Here is a 22,131-nt window from a genome sequence, read left to right as displayed (position 1 = left end):
AGTAAAAGTAATAGTAATAAAAAAGTACAACACAAAAACACAAATAAATAAAATGTATTTTAATAACATACTAAAAGCAATAACATATAAAAAAAAATATTTGCGCGACACCTTCCCTTTAAAGATTAAAGGTTCTCTTTAATCTGTGTCAATATTGCAGGATGCGATCAGGTGGCCCTGTAAATATAGGAGGTGTCCATTTGCAATAGAAATGAATGGATGAGTATTTTTATCTGCAATTATCGTCCCTAATGGAGTGTGAGGTGTGTGCCAATATACAGAGCTTTACTGGCCTATTCTGCTGCCTTAAAGGGAATGTGTCGCGAATTAAACCTTTTTTTTTTTAAGTGTTGTTACTTATTGCTATTATATTTTTTAAGTTTTTTGCTGTATTTTTTTTTCTTCCATATGGTGGAAAGTATTAAAAATTAAATAAAATGTTTTCATTGACTCCTATGCCCTGTAGCTGCCGTATTCCATCTCTGTATGCGTCGTTAATCGACACATACAGAGATAAAAAAAAAATGGCAGCCCCCATAGAGTAAAAGAAAGAAAAAAAAGAAAAAGAAAAAGTACAACACAAATAAATAAAATTTATTTTAATGACATACTAAAAGCAATATTATATAGAAAAAAATAATTTCGTGATCATCCTACCATATATCCAACTTTACAGGTGTTTAGAAAGGTGCGGAGTAGAGAGGGAATATCACAACTGTTATCACCCCTCACTCCGGTTTTGGGTAACCCGGAATTTGGCCCAGGTCTGTCAGATCAGACCTTTAAGATATGGGTACAGCAGGGGCATTTTAGAGTAAGTCATTTTTATAGGGGCAATGCATGGCTGCATGGAGAAGAGCTTTCCCAGCCAGAGGGTCTCCCGGACGCGTCCCAATGGCAGGCGTTACAATTGACTCATTACTTGTCAAGACTACCTACACCGGCTTCCTATGACCGAGCTCTATCTTCCTTTGAAACTTTGTGTTCTCAAACGGGGCATGTGAGACGGGCCCTGTCCAGTCTTTACTGCGTGCTGCTCACTCCTGCTGAGGATTTTATCCCACCATATATTACGAAATGGGAAAGAGATCTTCAGATTACTCTAACACAAGAGCAAAGGGAAAAGATCATGCTCCTCACACATAAGGCGTCTATTAGTAACGCCTATCAGGAAACCAGTTTTAAAATACTATCCCGTTGGTACAGAGTCCCACATGTGCTACATAAAATGTTCCCGGATGTTTCTCCTTTATTTTGGAGATGCGGCAGAGAAGAGGGAACGCTTTTACGTATATTCTGGAGCTGTGAGATCCTTCGCACCTATTGGTCAGAGGTTCAAGATATCATTCTGGAGATCACAGGAATCTCGCTGGGAGATGATCCGGCATGGATTTTGCTGCACCACCACGATATACCTGTGGGGCGCTACAGGAAGATGTTAGTGAGACATTTGCTGAACGCAGCTAAGGCTTGTATTCCGGGGGGTTGGAGATCCTCTGAGCCTCCTGTGACTAGACAATGGCTGGAGCGCATTCACGAAATTCGGAGAATGGAGGAGTTGCTCCATTCCGCACCCGAACGAGCAACGCAGTTTCAGAAAACCTGGTTCTATTGGTTTGACATCTGCAAGTCGGACAGATACAAGAGGGCCATGGGTGAACTGATTAGTGGAGAACCAGGGAGCTCTTGAGTTCTCTCTGGTCTGTGATGTGCTGTGGGGGGGGGGGGGGGGGAGAGTGAGGGGAGAACATCTCCCCTTCTCCCTCTTAAGATTTTCCCTATACCCCCCCCCCTTCCTTTTGTCCTTCTACCCTTCGTTTACTTCCCTATTTGAATCAATCGTTACTAAGAATTGACTGAGATGTGGGTGATGGAGGGGCGGATGAGGGTGTAATGCTGGTATTCCTGTCTTGCTATACTAATGCTTGTAGTGTATTGATGGTACTATGTTGGGAGGACTTTGATTGCATATTTACTTATTGTTGTTGAAATATAGGTTGAAATGATCGGCCCTCATGGGCTTTTTATGTACCCATGTCACCCCCTTTTCTTTTTCTGTATCCCCATTTCTTTTCTTGAAAATAAAAAATTTGAAATATAAAAAACAAAAAAAACAAAGGAGGAAACCCAGCGTCTGATGATGTCCATGGGTTCCAGACTTCAGGCCATCATTGCCTGCAAAGGATTCTCTACAAAGTATTAAAAAAAACATTTATGGTAATGTTAATTTGTCCAATCACTTTTGATCACCTGAAATGAGGAGGTTGTGTAGAAAAATGGTGGCAATTCCTAAACTTTTCACAGGAGATTTTTGTTTAACCCCTTGAAATAAACCTGAAAGTTTAAACTTCAATTGCATCTCAGTTGTTTCATTTCAAATCCAATGTGGTGGCAGCAAAACCCAAATCATGAAGATTGTGTCACTGCCCAAATAATTCTGGAACCAACCCACACACCCACCCACACAGCAAACACTCTGAACAAGCATAGCTGCAGTGTAAAGAATGGGGGTGGGACAGAGCAAGAGTATTGAACTACAGCGAAGCTGGAGTCATTGATCATATCCAAGCCCTTATGAAGATTAGTCTAAAATGATGAAGATCAAAGTTATAATATACATTTTTTTTTTATTTGAAAAAATTAACAAATCTTCACAGAATAAAAACAGGAAGCGGATCATAAACTCAGCAGAACAATTAGAAGGTCGGCCAAATCAGGTTTCATTAGCGGTTGTGTCCAGCGTCTTTGTTAGCGGTCTTGTCCAGCAGTGCCGCCTTGTGGTCATTTTCTGTGCTACATCCTGGACCCCTATAACCCATTACATAGCTGGACAGAAAAACGACTGCACTACCACCCTGCAAACTGCAGCGGCAGCCATATTCGTTGTAACAAAGAAAAAAACTCCACTGTAACCAGTGTCAGGAGGGGGCGCTAAAGCCGGTTTACTCTTCCAAACTGGATCTTTTATGCAATGGTAAAACTTGTATTTCCCAATAGATTTTCTCCATTAATATAAAACTAGTTACACGTGATCATTCTTCATCAAATCTTGAGAGATAAAACGGCAGCGTTATCACAGTTCATACGGGATGCCTCGGATTCTCCGTGCGAGCTGCATGTCCTTTACAAAGAGAGTGCCCCTATTGGCCTGGTGACTGAAGAGGTAAGAATCTTCAAAGAGACTCACGAGGAAGTCCTCAGCTGACTGTGGATACAGAAGAGCATTAGTCCCTCTTAAAGTGACAGCACTCCCGGTATAATTTACTACACAGCTCGAAGGACTGATCAGATTTCACTTTTATGAGCTGTTAGCTAGAGTGATGGTGGAGGGGGGGGGTCCTGGCCTCTGGAACTCCCACAATGCATCACAACCCTTATGCAAATGTCCCGCTAGGGCATATGGATGTGTTAGAGGGGGCGGGGGCTGAGTAGTGAATCACTGCAAAGAGCAGCTCCCTCTCTGGTTGACCCATGCGTTACATGGACAGTGCATTGTATGAGATACTGACCTCTTGTAGCGCCATAAGTGCGGTGCTTTGCCAGTAGTAAAACACGCCGCGGGAATACTTCAGGCAGATCTCTCTCACCTGCAAGAATAAAAGGGGAATATCACTGACAATAAAGAGGAGCAGCCGCAGAGGACACATCCACTCACCAGGCGGAAAAACGGGGTTTTCTGAATGAGCAGATTGGTTGATTTTTGGTACTTTCTTATTTCCATCAGCGCACGGGCTCCTGGGCGGTAGCGTCTTCTTCGTTGCGTGCTCGGTCTGTGACTTGTTTCCCCTCTACCTGTAAGAAAGAAATCCATAATCACAGCTGAAAATGAATCTCCCGCTACATGGAAATTCACTGTCTGGCCGGGTTCACACGTAGCGTAAACACGGCGGATTTTCTGCAACCGATTTCATTGCGGAAACTCCACAGCGTAATACAGAAGCAGAAGAGTGGAGGAGATTCAAACAAATCTCATCCAGACGCAGCGGAAAAAAACCGCCAAACTTACCCAGATCTCTCTGCTCCTGCGTTCAACCCGGCCTCCAGGGATGATGTCTCATCCCATATGACTGCTGCAGAACATCAGAGGGACACGTCACCATGGCTACGGGTAAGTATGGGTTTTTTTTCTACCTTCTATGGACATTCCAGCCGAAAAACTGCAATTTTTCAGCCAGAATTACCTCCGGTGCCCAGGGCCAATACGCTGTGTACTTTTACGCCGCGTATCTGCCCTTTGTGAACATGGCCTATTACCTTAATGTCCCCCAAGGAACATCAGGTAAACAGATTTAAAACATAACATGCTACCTGCAGCCACCACTAGAGGGAGCTCATTGTATATGGTTGTACATTGAACTTGGTAACAAAACAGTATGCAGTGAGCTCCCTCTAGTGGTGGCTGCAGGGAGACAAAATTATACCATGTAACTGTCTACGCAGGAGATTTAGAGATCCGTTTCAGAAAACTGTGCTCCAACTGCTGTAAAACGACATTAAGAAATTAATCAGCACAGAATGTTGGACCAAAAAAGGATATAAATGTGGACGTTCAAATTTTAAATACTTTTCTATGACTGATAATTTGGGGTCCATCAAGTCCTATTGATACCTGATTAAAGGGGTTGTACCATGAAAATAATTTTTCACCTATCCACAAGATAGGTGATAAATGCCGGATCGCTGCCGGTTGTTAACAAGAGTGCGGGTACCAGAGGGTGGTCACTCAAGTCATTCTCTATGGCAGTGGTCCCCAACCTATTTTGCACCGAGGACCGGTTTGATGCAAGAACATTTTTGCGGGGACTGGCGGGGGGGGGGGGGGGGTGGAGGGGTTAGAGTCAGTTCACACATTACGTAAATACGGCATATACCTGTATTATAATGCGGAAAAATCGGCAGCATAATACAGTAGCAGCAAAGTGGATGAGATAAAACACGTCTCATCCACACGCTGCATAAACGGAGTAGAAAAAAGGCTCAGAAATTGACGTCACAACATCGCGCCTGCCTGCGCGGAGCCGCTCACGGCAGAGTGCATAATTGGGCAAGGAGCAGTCAAACTTGACTATTTCCGGCGATCCCATAGGGAATGAATAGAGCGGTCGGACTGCAGGTTGGAAATTCTTAGATCCCTCATTTCATAATATATCTTCATGGGTGTGAGCTGTGTTCTCAGATTCCCTTCCCAGAGCCATATAGTAACGTGCTTCCTGCAACCACCACTAGGGGGAGACGATTGTGCACATGCATACAGCTCCTGTTGTGCCTATATAAATCAGTCCTCAGTTTGCTCCCCCTAGTGGCGGCCTTGTGCTACAGAAATTTCTGTATGTAACAGATTTTTACCTGCATAGAAACGAACCCTCTAAGATATAAAGCTGAGAAACGGATTACAATCTAGTATTACACGACCCGAGGTTATCTGGAATTCATTTTTAAAATAAAATATATAATGAGAGTGATAAGATGATCAAGGTGCAACTTTCTCTTACTTGGCGGAGATTGAGGAGGAGCTGCAGGTTTCTTCTGCGGCTGCGCCGACTTCCTGCGGGACAAGCTTTTCTGGGGTGGTTTCATGATGATGTAAAACGCTGCTGAGAGTCATACAATCAGTTAAGCAGATAAGAGACGGTGACAATTCAGCAGAATCACAGGTGACGTAGGATAAACTGAGCGGTTTTATACTGACTGATGCCACCAATGCAAGTGACAAGAAAGTGATGACATTGACGGTGAAGATATGAGATTGCCGGATGTCAGTAATTAACGCACGCTGCATCAATGAATACAATAGATCCTCGTGGCATCAATTACCAGAACAGCGACATCAATGATCTATTTAATAATGCGGCAACAGAAGAGCTACCCGCAGCAGATCCCGCAAGCAATGGGCAGATGTTTGCAGACGTAATGGAGCCGTCTTTTCAGGCGTGATTCGAGGCGTAAAACGCCTGAAAATAGGTCGTGTGCACAGAACCTTACAGAGAATCCGTAATCCAGACAAAGGTGGGAAATTTAAAACTGGAGCAAAGGAAAAGTGGAGCAGTCGTCATGGAAATGAAAGGCCGCAGCTGGAGGACGATGAGCTGCAACAATGCAGTACAAATATACAGAAATAAAACATCTAATAATCCATATGATCTCTAGACACGCAGCAGCGAAAATGTATAAAATCAACACACACGATAGACGAGGAGAAGAAACATTCAGTCGAGTGCGCAACTTTTCTTAGGACTCTCTGCTTTGTGCCGTTTCTCTGTTATTCCTCCTGGAAATGTAAGAATTGACAGCTGTGTGTTACCAGTTGGGGGTGTGTCCCTACAAACTGACAACGTCCAATCAGTGCTGACAGAGAGACTGTAGGGACACGACCTTTGATGAGGAGAATGGCAACACCAAGTTATCTATTAACTCCTTAATGACCGGGCATGTTTGTACCTTAATGACCAAGCCAGATTTGTCAAATCTGGTATGTCTGACTTTATCAGAGAATAACTCTGTGAAAGTTTTGAATATCCAAGTAATTCTGACATTGTTTTTTCGTCACATGTTGTACTTTATTTTAGTGGTAAAAGTAGACTGATACGATTTGCGGAAATTAATTAAAAAATAGAGAAATTGAAGAAATTTTGTAAAAATTATCATTTTTCCCTATTTTTAACTGCAATATGTGACATATGTACATACATACTGTACAATTTTTTTAATTAAATATATATTTACATCTCTTTACTCTATTTTGGCAGCACTTTTGAAAAAAAATTTTTTTTTTTGAGCAATTTGGAGGACTTACAAATTTAGTAATCATTTTATACATTTTGAAGTACATTTTGTTTTCCTGCACCAAGCCAGGTTTTCAGAGGCTCATAGGTGTCAGAATGGTGGAAACCCCCACAAGTGATCCCATTTTGAAAACTACACCCCTTAAGGTATTTATTAAGGGGTGTTGTAAGTCTTTTGACCCCACAGTTTTTTTTGTAAGAATTCATGCAAAGCAGGCGTAAAAAAATATAATTTCACTTTTTTCATAAAAGTATCACTTTGAAGACCGATTTCTGTGTAAAACGACCATGAGAATAAAGAAACACACCCCAAAATCTATCACCCTGTTTCTCCTGTTTTCAAAAATGCCCCCATTGTGACCCTAATGCATTGCTTGGACACACGACAGGGCCCGAAAGGGAGGGAGCACCCGGAGGCTTTCAGGACTCATATTTTGCTTGAAAATGTTTTAGGCCCCACTGTACATTTGGAGAGGTTTTGAGCTACCAGAGCGATAGAATCTACCCATAAATGACCCCATTTAGAAAACTAGACCCCTTAAGGTATTTATCTAGGGGTGTAGTGCGTACTTTGACCCCACAGTTTTTTGCTAAATTTAATGCATAGCAGGTGAAAAAAAAACAAAAAACACTTTTTTCATAAAAGTATCACTTTGAAGACCGATTTCTGTGTAAAACGACCATGAGAATGAAGAAACACACCCCAAAATATATCACCCTGTTTCTCCTGTTTTCAAAAATGCCCCCATTGTGACCCTAATGCATTGCTTGGACACACGACAGGGCCCGAAAGGGAGGGAGCACCCGGAGGCTTTCAGGACTCATATTTTGCTTGAAAATGTTTTAGGCCCCACTGTACATTTGGAGAGGCTTTGAGCTGCCAGAACGATAGAAACTCCCCATAAACGACCCCATTTAGAAAACTAGACCCCATAAGGTATTTATTTAGGGGTATAGTAAGTATTTTGACCCCACAGTTTTTTGCTCAATTTAATGCATATCAGGTGAAAAAAAAATATAATTTTACTTTTTTCATAAAAGTATTTGTTTGAAGACCGATTTCTTTGTAAAGCGAACATGAAAATTAAGAAACACACCCCAAAATCTATCACCCTCTTTCTCCTGTTTTCAAAAATACCCACATTGTGGCCCTAATGCGTTGTTTGGACACACGGCAGGGCCCCAAAGGAAGGGAGCACCCGGAGGCTTTCAGGACTCATATTTTGCTTGAAAATGTTTTAGGCCCCACTGTACATTTGGAGAAGCTTTGAGCTGCCAGAACGATAGAAACTGCCCATAAACGACCCCATTTCGAAAACTAGACCCCATAAGGTATTTATCTAGGGGTATAGTAAGTATTTTGACCACACAGGTTTTTCGCTAAATATATTGGAATTAGTCTGTAAAAATTACAATTTACTTTTTTTCTGAAACAACATAGAAATTTTTATTTACAAGGAATAACGAAGAAAATGCACCCCAACATTTGTAAAGCAATGTCTCCCGATTACGACAATACCCCATATGTGGTAATAAACTGCTGTTTGGACCCACAGCAAGGCTCAGAAGGGAAGGAGCGCCATTTGGATTTATGATTTTGCTGGAATGGTTTTCGGTGCCATGTCGCATTTGCAATGCACTGGAGGGACCAAAACAGTGGAAACCCCCCAAAAGTGACCCCATTTTGGAAAAACCTTCAAGGAATTTTTCTAGGGGTATAGTGAGCATTTAGACACCACGGGTCTTTTGCAGAGTTTATTAGAATTAGGGCGCGAAAATTAATATCAACATTTTTTCCACTAAAATGTTGCATTTTCTCATTTTCACAAGGGATAAAGGAGGAAAAAAACAACCATTTTTTTATAAAGCAATTTATCCCGAGTACGGAAATACCCAACATGTTGTCATACGGTTTTTCATTAGAAATGAGTTAACCCTTTCAGGACTGATCTATTTTTTGCTTTCATATTTTAGATTTTCACTCACCGCTTTCCAAGAGCCATAACTTTTTTATTTTTCCATCAATAGAGTGGTGTGAAGGCTTATTTGTTGCGGGACAATCTGTAGTTTTCATTGGTACCATTTTGGGGTACATGCGATTTTTTTTGATCACTTTTTATTCAATTTTTTTGCAATCCTGAGCAAAAAACCGGAATTCTGACACCGTTTTTTAGGTTTTCTTTTTGCGGCGTTCACCGTACGCTATAAATGACATTGTTACTTTATTCTGCGGGTCGGTACGATTACGGCGATACCATATGTATATAGGTTTGGTCCTTTTTTTTAGCGTTTGCGCAATAAAATGACTTATTTATAAAAAAAAAAATTTCTGTGTCACCATATTCTGAGAGCCGTAATTTTTTAATTTTTTAGTCAAAAAAGCTGTGTAAGGGCTTGTTTTTTGCGGGACGGATAGAAGTTTTTATTGGTACTATTTTCGGGTACATGCGACTTTTTGATCACTTTTTATTCTTTATTTAGGGAGCGGTGGTGACCCAAAAAATTGCGATTCTGTCGTAGTTTTTTATTGATTTTTTTTTGGGGTGTTCATCGTGCGGGAAAAACAACATTATAGTTTTATAGTCGGGGTCGTTACGAACGCGGTGATACCAGATATGTGTACTTTTTTAACGTGTTCATTTTTTTTTCTATAATAAAAGTTTTATTATAGGAAAAAAAGCATTTAGTGTTTATAGAACTTATAACTTTTATTTTTACACTTTTTTTAAAACATTTTTATTACTTTTTTTTCTTGTCCCACTAGGGGACACTTAGTCTTGCAGCTTTGATCGCTGCTAGAGTACATTACACTACACACGTAGTGTAATGTACTCTAACTGTCATTGTGACGTGACTGTCACACTGACAGGAAGCAGAGGAGGAACGGCCGGAGGCTGTTCCTCCGAGGCTTCCGTGCATGGCAACCCGGAGGTCATTATCTGACCTCCGATTGCCGTGACAAGCATCGGTAGCCCCCACGATCACTTCGTGGGGGCTGCTGATGAGCTTCAAACCACTTAAATGCGGCGACGGCATTCCGTCGCCGCACTTAAGGGGTTAACTGCCGAAATCAGCGGCGATGGTCCGCTGTCCGGCAAGACTGATGTCTCAGCTGTCGGGGACAACTGTCAGCGCGGGTCTGTCACTCTGTGTTTACACAGAGTGACAGTTTGAAATGCGGACGAAAATGAACGTCATGGTGCGGGAACTAGCAGCTGACCATGACGTTCATTTTCGTCCTTGGTCGTTAAGGGGTTAAAGATTAAAGGTTCTCTTTAATCTGTGTCAATATTGCAGGATGCGATCAGGTGGCCCTGTAAATATAGGAGGTGTCCATTTGCAATAGAAATGAATGGATGAGTATTTTTATCTGCAATTATGGTCCGTAATGGAGTGTGAGGTGTGTGCCAATATACAGAGCTTTACTAGCCTATTCTGCTGCCTTAAAGGGAATGTGTCGCGAATTAAACTTTTTTTTTTTTAAGTGTTGTTACTTATTGCTATTATATTTTTTAAGTTTTTTGCTGTATTTTTTTTTTTCTTCCATATGGTGGAAAGTATTAAAAATTAAATAATAATTTGACATGTTTTCCTATGTTGGCCACCAGGGGGAGAACTTCCCAGAATTACAGCAAGGTGAATAAGGCAAAGCAACCTGACTCACAGCTGCCGTAAATGTGGGAGGGAATCTCACCCCCCCCTCCCACAAGCCAGGAAAAGGTGTCTTCAAATTGCTAAGCAGTGTCCGGCAGCCATTTTGGGTGTGATTCTGCATCTGGCAGAAGTTATAGGAAACACCAAAAGGCTAAGTGTATGTTCACACGCTTACTAAACAAAGGGAAAACCGCTCCTGATTTTCAGCCATTTTTTAATCTAACTCACGTTTTTACGGCCGTTTTTGGAGCTGTTTTTCTATAAAGTCAATTAAAAACGGCTCCAAAAACGTCCCAAGAAGTGATGTACACTTCATTTTGGCGGGCATCTTTTTACGTGCCGGTTTTGGAAAACGACCACGTAAAAAACGCCCTGTCGGAACAGAACGCCGTATCTCCCATTGAAACCAATGGGCAGACGCTTGCAGGCGTCCTGCTTCCGATTTTTCAGCTGAAAACACTGCGTGTGAACATACCCTTAGAATGATGAAAGTGAAGAGAATGACTTTTCAGTTGACCGGTTCACACGCCGTGTATTTTTTGCACATTTTACGTGCCAAAAAGCACATTAAAAAAAATGCTTGATTACACTTGATTTTGCACAACTAGAGATTTATCGTTCGGGGGTCTGGGAAAGCTGGGTGACCACCATTACCCCCTCCTACTGGAGTGTGTTTGGGGATGTGACTAATGAACCTTTCACACTCCAGTAGGAGGGGTAATGGTGGTCACCCAGCTTTCCCAGACCCCTGAACGATAAATCTCTCTAGTTGTGCTGAGACTGAGAGGTTCATTAGTCACATTCCCAAACAGTCTCAGCACAACTAGAGAGATTTATCGTTCAGGGGTCTGGGAAAGCTGGGTGACCACCATTACCCTTCCTACTGGAGTGTGAGAGGTTCATTAGTCACATCCCCAAACAGTCTCAGCACAACTAGAGAGATTTATCGTTCAGGGCTTTCCCAGTACAGTTGCATCATGTGTCCTTCATACAAGGGGGGGGGGCCCGTCGGGGGTCACGAAAGCGGGGGTCTGTGAGATAGAGAGTGGGACAGAAAGAGACACACACCTTACCTGCAGTGCAGCTGGTCTTCAGTATGGCGCCTGCTATCTCCCTGCAAACAGCTGCTCTGCTGTGTGACTCTGACCTGCGTCTGCGCAGTACAGAGACAGAGAGCAGAGTCAATGGAACGGCTCCCGTTCATTGACTCCTATGCCCTGTAACTGCCGTATTCCATCTCTGTATGCGTCGTTAATCGACACATACAGAGATAAAAAAAAATGGCACCCCCATAGAGTAAAAGAAAGAAAAAAAAGAAAAAGGAAAAGTACAACACAAATAAATAAAATTTATTTTAATGACATACTAAAAGCAATATTATATAGAAAAAAATAATTTTGTGATCATCCTACCATATATCCAACTTTACAGGTGTTTAGAAAGGTGCGGAGTAGAGAGGGAATATCACAACTGTTATCACCCCTCACTCCGGTTTTGGGTAACCCGGAATTTGGCCCAGGTGTAAAGGATCTGCCAGGCACAGCTTCGGGGTTAACTTCCAGAGGTAATCAGTCTTCACCTGAGTCTATCTCTCTGAGACTGACTCCAGCTTCCACCACTCAGGCTGGCAGGCTTAGGAGTGGGAGAGCCTATTGCAGCCTGGCCAGACTCAGCTAGCTCCCGCCCTCTGTCTATTTATACCTGCCTTTCCTGTTCCTCCTTGTTTGTGATTCTTTCCGTGTAGTTTCCTGGCCCAGCTACAGCTCCGAACAATTTGATCCTGCTCCATTCTGACCCTGGCTTTCTGACGACTCTTCTGCTCTGCGTTTTGTACCTCGTGCTCTCCTGGTTTGACTTGGCTCGTTCACCACTCTGTTGCTCACGGTGTTGCCGTGGGCAACTGCCCCTTTCCCTTTGCTTTATATTCCCTTGTATGTTTGTCTTGTGCACTTACTGAGCGTAGGAACCGCCGCCCAGTTGTACCCCGTCGCCTAGGGCGGGTCGTTGCAAGTAGGCAGGGACAGAGTGGCGGGTAGATTAGGGCTCACTTGTCCGTTTCCCTACCCCTATCATTACACCAGGTCTGTCAGATCAGACCTTTAAGATATGGGTACAGCAGGGGCATTTTAGAGTAAGTCATTTTTATAGGGGCAATGCATGGCTGCGTGCAGGGTCGCCATCAGGAATTTCAGGGCCCCCTACAGCTAAATTTTCTGGGCCCCCCTACCGTGGCACCGCCTGTTAAAGGTACTCCGTCCAGCACTATATCATGCTACCCAGGGCCGCCATCAGGGGGGGTATTATGGGTACTGATGGGAGAGGCCCGGCCAAACCTAATTGAAAGGGGGGCCCGGCAACTGCCGCGACTTGCCTTTGGTAGAAAAAAAACAGGTCCCTGCAATGGGGCCCGTTTTTTTCACCAAAAGAATGTCGTGAGCTGCGGGCCCCCCTTTCAATTAGGTTTGGCCGGGTCTCTCACATCAGTACCCATAATACCCCCCCTGATGGCGGCCCTGGGTAGCATGGGGATCGTCATGGGGGCCGGCAAACACTGCCGCCCGTGCGACCGATCGCGCGCACCCGCAAACTCCCGCGCATGCGCACCCGCGACCGCCTGGAACCGCGCACCGAATTTTGAGGCAGATTTTGACCTGCCCACACTATCTTGCCGCGTTTTTTGCCCGCGGCGATTGAGGACAGCAGACAAAAAACTTAGGGAAAAATGCATTTTCTGCCTCCCATTGATTTCGATGGGAGGTCAGAGGCGGAACCGCGGCAAGAAAGGACGTGCTGCTTTTTCTTTTTTCCGCGACATGCTCCCATTTATTTCAGATTAAATCAATGGGAGGCGGTTTTGGAAGTTGTTTGGTGCTGATTCTGATGCAGTGTCAGAGTCAATATCAAGGCCCAAAAACTCTGAACTGGGCCTTATTGTTAGGGCTTATTCAGACGAACGTGTAATACATCCGTGCAACGTGCGTGATTTTCACGCGCCTCGCACGGACCTATCTAACTCTACGGGGCCGTGCAGACTGTCAGTGAGTTTCATGCAGCGTGTGTCCGTGTGTCCGCTGCGTAAAACTCATGACATGTCCTATATTTGTGCATTGTTCGCGCATCACGCACCCATTGAAGTCAATGGGTGCGTGAAAATCACGCCCAGCACTTCCGCAGCAGTATAAACTATGACTGAAAACAGAAAAGCACCACGTGCTACAAACATACAAACAGAGTGTCATGATGGCGGCTGCGCGAAAATCACGCAGCCACGCATCATACGCTGCTGCCACACGGAGCTGTTATGGACCTTTTGCCTGCGCAAAATGCCACGTTTTTGCGCACGCAAAAAGCACACGCTCGTGTAAATCCGGCCTTAGGGTAGGAACACACTAGGCATGAACACTGCAGATTTTATGCAACACATTTTATTGTGGAAAATCCGCAGCGTATTACAGTCGCAGCAGAGTGGATGAGGTTTGAACAAATCTCATCCACACGCTGCAAAAATAATGGACCTGCAGTGCGGCTTTTGGCTTTTTAAGCCGCAGCATGTCAATTTATTCTGTAGAATCGCCGCTCCTCTGTTGCGGAAATGCTGCGGTTCTGCCGCAAAAATCACACATGAGAAAAAAAAAAGGCACTTTCTAAAATTATAAAAAAGTTTAGACTTGCCCCGGCCGTAGTCCTGGTGACGCGATCCTCTATTCTTAGCGCAGCCCGGCCTCCTGTCATGACGTTTCATCCCATGTGACTGCTGCAGCGGTCACATGGTCACAGCGTCATCCCAGGAGGCGGGGCTACGTTCAGAAGAGAGATGCGTCAGCAGGACTACGGCCGGGGCACGTCTAAACTTTTTTTTCCCTGCAGGATTCCCGCAGCGGACAAGCCTCACGAAACCTGCGCCACTATTTGGTGCGGTTTTGCTGTCGGAATTCCCTGCGGCTACCGAGAGTTTTACTCAGCATATCCGCCTAGTGTGTTCCTACCCTTATGATGTCGCTCCTGGAGCTGCTGCCGGTCTCTAAATAGTCAGTTGGTCCAGTAGAATTTGGAATTATTTTTTTTTGTGAACCAGCTTAAAAAAATACAAAACTTTTGTGTTAGGGCTATGTTCACATCACCGTTCGCTTCCGTTCCGGGGTTCCGTCTGAGGATTCCGTCGGGTGAACCCCGCAACGGAAAGTGAAAGTGACAGCACAGCTTCCGTCACCATTAGCGCAGTCGACTACGCTATTGATTCCGTCCGAAAACCTGCCGGAACGGTGACGAACGGAAACCATTAGCGATTTTTCCGTCACCATTGATCTCACTGGTGACGAAAACATCGCTAATGGTTTCCGTTCGTCACCATTCCGGCTTATCCGCCCCGGTAGCAGAAGGGAATTCTGCCCGCAAAACCGCACCAAATAGTGGCGCAGGTTTCGTGAGGCTTGTCCGCTGCGGGAATCCTGCAGGAAAAAAAAGTTTAGACTTGCCCCGGCCGTAGTCCTGGTGACGCATCTCTCTCTTCTGAACGTAGCCCCGCCTCCTGGGATGACGCTGTAGACCATGTGACCGCTGCAGCAGTCACATGGGATGAAACGTCATGACAGGAGGCCGGGCTGCGCTAAGAATAGAGGATCGCGTCACCAGGACTACGGCCGGGGCAAGTCTAAACTTTTTTATAAATTTAAAAAAGTGCCTTTTTTTTTTTTCTCATGTGTGCTTTTTGCGGCAGAACCGCAGCATTTCCGCAACAGAGGAGCAGCGATTCCACAGAATACATTGACATGCTGCGGCTTAAAAAGCCAAAAGCCACACGGCAGGTCCATTTTTTTTGCAGCGTGTGAATGAGATTTGTTCAAACCTCATCCACTCTGCTGCGACTGTAATACGCTGCAGATTTTCCACAATAAAATGTGTTGCATAAAATCCGCAGTGTTCATGCCTAGTGTGTTCCTACCCTAAGGCCGGATTCACACAAGCGTGTGCTTTTTGCACGCGCAAAAAACGTGGCATTTTGCGCATGCAAAAGGTCCATAACAGCGCCGTGTGTCAGCAGCGTATGATGCGCGGCTGCGTGAGTTTTGCGCCATCATTATGACACTCTCTTTGTATGTTTGTAGCACGTGGTGCTTTTCTGTTTTCATTCATAGTTTATACTGCTGCGGAAGTGCTGGGCGTGATTTTCATGCTCCCATTGACTTCAATGGGTGCGTGATGCGCAAACCACGCACAAATATAGGACATGTCGTGAGTTTTACGCAGCGGACACACGCTGCGTGAAAATCACTGACGGTCTGCACGGCCCCATAGACTAACATAGGTCCGTGCGAGGCGCGTGAAAATCACGCACGTTGCACGGACGTATTACACGTTCGTCTGAATAAGCCCTAACAATAAGGCCCAGTTCACAGAGTTTTTGGGCCTTGATATTGACTCGGACACTGCGTCAGAATCAGCACCAAAAAACTTCCAAAACCGCCTCCAATTGATTTAATCTGAAATCAATGGCAGCCAGTCGCGGAAAAAAGAAAAAGCAGCAAGTCCTTTCTTGCCGCGGTTCCGCCTCTGACCTCCCATCGAAATCAATGGGAGGCAGAAAATTCATTTTTCGCTGCGTTTTTTGTCTGCTGTCCTCAATCGGCGCGGGCAAAAAACGCGGCAAGATCGTGTGGGCAAGTCAAAATCTGCCTCAAAATTCTTTAAGGAATTTTGAGGCAGATTTTTTTTTGCCTGCAAAATACTGTGTGAACAGGGCCATACATAAACAGCACTTTTAGATAATTTACTCACCGTGTCAGAAGAGCTGCTCCCACTCCAGTCCTCTTCCGGCGATGTCTTCCAGGCAAGGTCTTCGGTCCAGACGTCCAGTCCTTCACCTCCAGCCAGGCTCCAGGTAAGTTTTGTCCATGTGTGACCGCGGCTGCGCGTGCTTCGTTCGCTAGTGCGCGCGCGGGCGATCGTGGGTGCGCGCGCGGACGATCGCGGGTGCGCGCTTCCGGGCTTTCGCGGGTGCGTGCGTTCTCGAGTGCGGGCGTTAGTGGGTGCGCGCTCGCGACTGCGCACGTGCGGGAGTTTCCTTGTGCGCGCGATCGGTCGCGCGAGGGCGGTTTGACGGCCCCCCATGGGGAGGGGGCCCGCAGCAGCAGCAGCTCACGACATTCTTTTGGTGAAAAAAACGGGCCCCATTGCAAGGGCCCGTTTTTTCCTACCAAAAGAATGTCGCGGCAGTTGCCGGGCCCCCTTTCAGTTAGGTTTGGCCGGGCCCCTCACACCAGTACCCCTAATACCCCCTGATGGCGGCCCTGGCTGCGTGGAGAAGAGCTTTCCCAGCCAGAGGGTTATCCCGGACCCGTCCCAATGGCAGGCGTTACAATTGACTCATTACTTGTCAAGACTACCTACACCGGCTTCCTATGACCGAGCTCTATCTTCCTTTGAAACTTTGTGTTCTCAAACGGGGCATGTGAGACGGGCCCTGTCCAGTCTTTACTGCGTGCTGCTCACTCCTGCTGAGGATTTCATCCCACCATATATTACGAAATGGGAAAGAGATCTTCAGATTACTCTAAGGGTATGTTCACACGAGGGTGTCCGTTACGGCTGAAATTACGGGTATGTTTCAGCCTGAAAACATCCCCGTAATTTCAGCCGTACCGGCATGTGCATGCGCTTGTACGCCGCGTCCATTACAGCCGTAATTAGCGCTGCTATTCATTGGAGTCAATGAATAACGGCTCCAATTACGGCCAAAGAAGTGACAGGTCACTTCTTTGACGCGGGCGTCTATTTACGCGCCGTCATTTGACAGCGTCTGCCCATTGCTTTCAATGGGCAGATGTTTGTCAGCGCTATTGAGGCGCTATTTTCAGACGTAATTCGGGGCAAAAACGCCCGAATTACGTCCGTAAATAGGCCGTGTGAACATACCCAAACACAAGAGCAAAGGGAAAAGATCATGCTCCTCACACATAAGGCGTCTATTAGTAACGCCTATCAGGAAACCAGTTTTAAAATACTATCCCGTTGGTACAGAGTCCCACATGTGCTACATAAAATGTTCCCGGATGTTTCTCCTTTATGTTGGAGATGCGGCAGAGAAGAGGGAACGCTTTTACATATATTCTGGAGCTGTGAGAACCTTCGCACCTATTGGTCAGAGGTTCAAGATATCATTCTGGAGATCACAGGAATCTCGCTGGGAGATGATCCGGCATGGATTTTGCTGCACCACCACGATATACGTGTGGGGCGCTACAGGAAGATGTTAGTGAGACATTTGCTGAACGCAGCTAAGGCTTGTATTCTCGGGGGGTTGGAGATCCTCTGAGCCTCCTGTGACTAGACAATGGCTGGAGCGCATTCACGAAATTCGGAGAATGGAGGAGTTGCTCCATTCCGCACCCGAACGAGCAACGCAGTTTCAGAAAACCTGGTTCTATTGGTTTGACTTCTGCAAGTCGGACAGATACAAGAGGGCCATGGGTGAACTGATTAGTGGAGAACCAGGGAGCTCTTGAGTTCTCTCTGGTCTGTGATGTGCTGTGGGGGGGGGGGGGGGAGAGTGAGGGGAGAACATCTCCCCTTCTCCCTCTTAAGATTTTCCCTATACCCCCCCCCCTTCCTTTTGTCCTTCTACCCTTCGTTTACTTCCCTATTTGAATCAATCGTTACTAAGAATTGACTGAGATGTGGGTGATGGAGGGGCGGATGAGGGTGTAATGCTGGTATTCCTGTCTTGCTATACTAATGCTTGTAGTGTATTGATGGTACTATGTTGGGAGGACTTTAATTGCATATTTACTTATTGTTGTTGAAATATAGGTTGAAATGATCGGCCCTCATGGGCTTTTTCTGTACCCATGTCACCCCCTTTTCTTTTTCTGTATCCCCATTTCTTTTCTTGAAAATAAAAAATTTGAAATATAAAAAACAAAAAAAACAAAGGAGGAAACCCAGCGTCTGGTGATGTCCATGGGTTCCAGACTTCAGGCCATCATTGCCTGCAAAGGATTCTCTACAAAGTATTAAAAAAAACATTTATGGTAATGTTAATTTGTCCAATCACTTTTGATCACGTGAAATGAGGAGGTTGTGTAGAAAAATGGTGGCAATTCCTAAACTTTTCACAGGAGATTTTTGTTTAACCCCTTGAAATAAACCTGAAAGCTTCAACTTCAATTGCATCTCAGTTGTTTCATTTCAAATCCAATGTGGTGGCAGCAAAACCCAAATCATGAAGATTGTGTCACTGCCCAAATAATTCTGGACCCAACCCACACACCCACCCACACAGCAAACACTCTGAACAAGCATAGCTGCAGTGTAAAGAATGGGGGTGGGACAGAGCAAGAGTATTGAACTACAGCGAAGCTGGAGTCATTGATCATATCCAAGCCCTTATGAAGATTAGTCTAAAATGATGAAGATCAAAGTTATAATATACATTTTTTTTTTATTTGAAAAAATTAACAAATCTTCACAGAATAAAAACAGGAAGCGGATCATAAACTCAGCAGAACAATTAGAAGGTCGGCCAGATCAGGTTTCATTAGCGGTTGCGTCCAGCGTCTTTGTTAGCGGTTTTGTCCAGCAGTGCCGCCTTGTGGTCATTTTCTGTGCTACATCCTGGACCCCTATAACCCATTACATAGCTGGACAGAAAAACTACTGCAATACCACCCTGCAAACTGCAGCGGCAGCCATATTGGTGGTAACAACTTTCCCATGAACAGATAAAACAAAGAAAAAGCCTCCACTGTAACCAGTGTCAGGAGGGGGCGCTAAAGCCGGTTTACTCTTCCAAACTGGATCTTTTATGCAATGGTAAAACTTGTATTTCCCAATAGATTTTCTCCATTAATATAAAACTATTTACACGTGATCATTCTTCATCAAATCTTGAGAGATAAAACGGCAGCGTTATCACAGTTCATACGGGATGCCTCGGATTCTCCGTGCGAGCTGCATGTCCTTCACAAAGAGAGTGCCCCTATTGGCCTGGTGACTGAAGAGGTAAGAATCTTCAAAGAGACTCACGAGGAAGTCCTCAGCTGACTGTGGATACAGAAGAGCATTAGTCCCTCTTAAAGTGACAGCACTCCCGGTATAATTTACTACACAGCTCGAAGGACTGATCAGATTTCACTTTTATGAGCTGTTAGCTAGAGTGATGGTGGGGGGGGGGGGGGGGGGTCTGGCCTCTGGAACTCCCACAATGCATCACAACCCCTCTGCAAATGTCCCGCTAGGGCATATGGATGTGTTAGAGGGGGCGGGGGCTGAGTAGTGAACCACTGCAAAGAGCAGCTCCCTCTCTGGTTGACCCATGCGTTACATGGACAGTGCATTGTATGAGATACTGACCTCTTGTAGCGCCATAAGTGCGGTGCTTTGCCAGTAGTAAAACACGCCGCGGGAATACTTCAGGCAGATCTCTCTCACCTGCAAGAATAAAAGGGGAATATCACTGACAATAAAGAGGAGCAGCCGCAGAGGACACATCCACTCACCAGGCGGAAAAACGGGGTTTTCTGAATGAGCAGATTGGTTGATTTTTGGTACTTTCTTATTTCCATCAGCGCACGGGCTCCTGGGCGGTAGCGTCTTCTTCGTTGTGTGCTCGGTCTGTGACTTGTTTCCCCTCTACCTGTAAGAAAGAAATCCATAATCATAGCTGAAAATGAATCTCCCGCTACATGGAAATTCACTGTCTGGCCGGGGTCACACGTAGGGTAAACACGGCGGATTTTCGGCAACGGATTTCATTGCGGAAACTCCACAGCGTAATACAGAAGCAGAAGAGTGGAGGAGATTCAAACAAATCTCATCCAGACGCAGCGGAAAAAAACCGCCAAACTTACCCAGATCTCTCTGCTCCTGCGTTCAACCCGGCCTCCAGGGATGATGTCTCATCCCATATGACTGCTGCAGAACATCAGAGGGACACGTCACCATGGCTACGGGTAAGTATGGGTTTTTTTCTACCTTCTATGGACATTCCAGCCGAAAAACTGCAGTTTTTCAGCCAGAATTACCTCCGGTGCCCAGGGCCAATACGCTGTGTACTTTTACGCCGCGTATCTGCCCTGTGTGAACATGGCCTATTACCTTAATGTCCCCCAAGGAACATCAGGTAAACAGATTTAAAACATAACATGCTACCTGCAGCCACCACTAGAGGGAGCTCATTGTATATGGTTGTACATTGAACTTGGTAACAAAACAGTATGCAGTGAGCTCCCTCTAGTGGTGGCTGCAGGGAGACAAAATTATACCATGTAACTGTCTACGCAGGAGATTTAGAGCTCCGTTTCAGAAAACTGTGCTCACACTGCTGTAAAACGACATTAAGAAATTAATCAGCACAGAATGTTGGACCTAAAAAGATATAAATGTGGACGTTCAAATTTTAGATACTTTTCTATGACTGATAATTTGGGGTCCATCAAGTCCCATTGATACCTGATTAAAGGGGTTGTACCACGAAAATAATTTTTCACCTATCCACAAGATAGGTGATAAATGCCGGATCGCTGCGGGTTGTTAACAAGAGTGCGGGTCCCAGAGGGTGGTCACTCAAGTCATTCTCTATGGCAGTGGTCCCCAACCTATTTTGCACCGAGGACCGGTTTGATGCAAGAACATTTTTGCGGGGACTGGCGGGGGGGTGGGTGGAGGGGTTAGAGTCAGTTCACACATTGCGTAAATACGGCGTATACCTGTATTATAATGCGGAAAAATCGGCAGCATAATACAGTAGCAGCAAAGTGGATGAGATAAAACACGTCTCATCCACACGCTGCATAAATGGAGTAGAAAAAAGGCTCAGAAATTGACGTCACAACATCGCGCCTGCCTGCGCGGAGCCGCTCACGGCAGAGTGCATAATTGGGCAAGGAGCAGTCAAACTTGACTATTTCCGTCGATCCCATAGGGAATGAATAGAGCGGTCGGACTGCAGGTTGGAAATTCTTAGATCCCTCATTTCATAATATATCTTCATGGGTGTGAGCTGTGTTCTCAGATTCCCTTCCCAGAGCCATATAGTAACGTGCTTCCTGCAACCACCACTAGGGGGAGACGATTGTGCACATGCATACAGCTCCTGTTGTGCCTATATAAATCAGTCCTCAGTTTGCTCCCCCTAGTGGCGGCCTTGTGCTACAGAAATTTCTGTATGTAACAGATTTTTACCTGCATAGAAACGAACCCTCTAAGATATAAAGCTGAGAAACGGATTACAATCTAGTATTACACGACCCGAGGTTATCTGGGATTCATTTTTAAAATAAAATATATAATAAGAGTGATAAGATGATCAAACTGCAACTTTCTCTTACTTGGCGGAGATTGAGGAGGAGCTGCAGGTTTCTTCTGCGGCTGCGCCGACTTCCTGCGGGACGAGCTTTTCTGGGGTGGTTTCATGATGATGTAAAACGCTGCTGAGAGTCATACAATCAGTTAAGCAGATAAGAGACGGTGACAATTCAGCAGAATCACAGGTGACGTAGGATAAACTGAGCGGTTTTATACTGACTGATGCCACCAATGCAAGTGACAAGAAAGTGATGACATTGACGGTGAAGATATGAGATTGCCGGATGTCAGTAATTAACGCACGCTGCATCAATGAATACAATAGATCCTCGTGGCATCAATTACCAGAACAGCGACATCAATGATCTATTTAATAATGCGGCAACAGAAGAGC

General features: G+C 45.1%; 2 protein-coding genes across 2 annotated transcripts; both read right to left on the bottom strand.

Moving 5' to 3' along the window:
- Window positions 1-2,657: 2,657 nt before the first annotated feature.
- Window positions 2,658-3,786, bottom strand: LOC142761193 (histone H3-like centromeric protein A). The gene is made up of 3 exons (XM_075864389.1): window positions 3,656-3,786; window positions 3,510-3,587; window positions 2,658-3,205 (listed from the first exon to the last, which is right to left on the bottom strand). The coding sequence occupies exons 1-3, from the start codon at window positions 3,719-3,721 to the stop codon at window positions 3,074-3,076; spliced, it is 276 nt and encodes a 91-aa protein (XP_075720504.1). The 5' UTR covers window positions 3,722-3,786; the 3' UTR covers window positions 2,658-3,073.
- Window positions 3,787-18,900: 15,114 nt separating this feature from the next.
- LOC142761192 (histone H3-like centromeric protein A) lies at window positions 18,901-20,024 on the bottom strand. Its single transcript, XM_075864388.1, has 3 exons — window positions 19,931-20,024; window positions 19,785-19,862; window positions 18,901-19,475 (listed from the first exon to the last, which is right to left on the bottom strand). The coding sequence occupies exons 1-3, from the start codon at window positions 19,994-19,996 to the stop codon at window positions 19,344-19,346; spliced, it is 276 nt and encodes a 91-aa protein (XP_075720503.1). The 5' UTR covers window positions 19,997-20,024; the 3' UTR covers window positions 18,901-19,343.
- Between the last annotated feature and the right edge of the window lie 2,107 nt (window positions 20,025-22,131).

Source organism: Rhinoderma darwinii, chromosome 4 (assembly GCF_050947455.1).
Source record: "Rhinoderma darwinii isolate aRhiDar2 chromosome 4, aRhiDar2.hap1, whole genome shotgun sequence".
NCBI classification, from domain to species: Eukaryota; Metazoa; Chordata; class Amphibia; order Anura; family Rhinodermatidae; genus Rhinoderma; species Rhinoderma darwinii.
The sequence above is the reverse complement of the archived record's forward strand: the minus strand, read 5'-3'. Positions and strand labels throughout refer to the sequence as shown.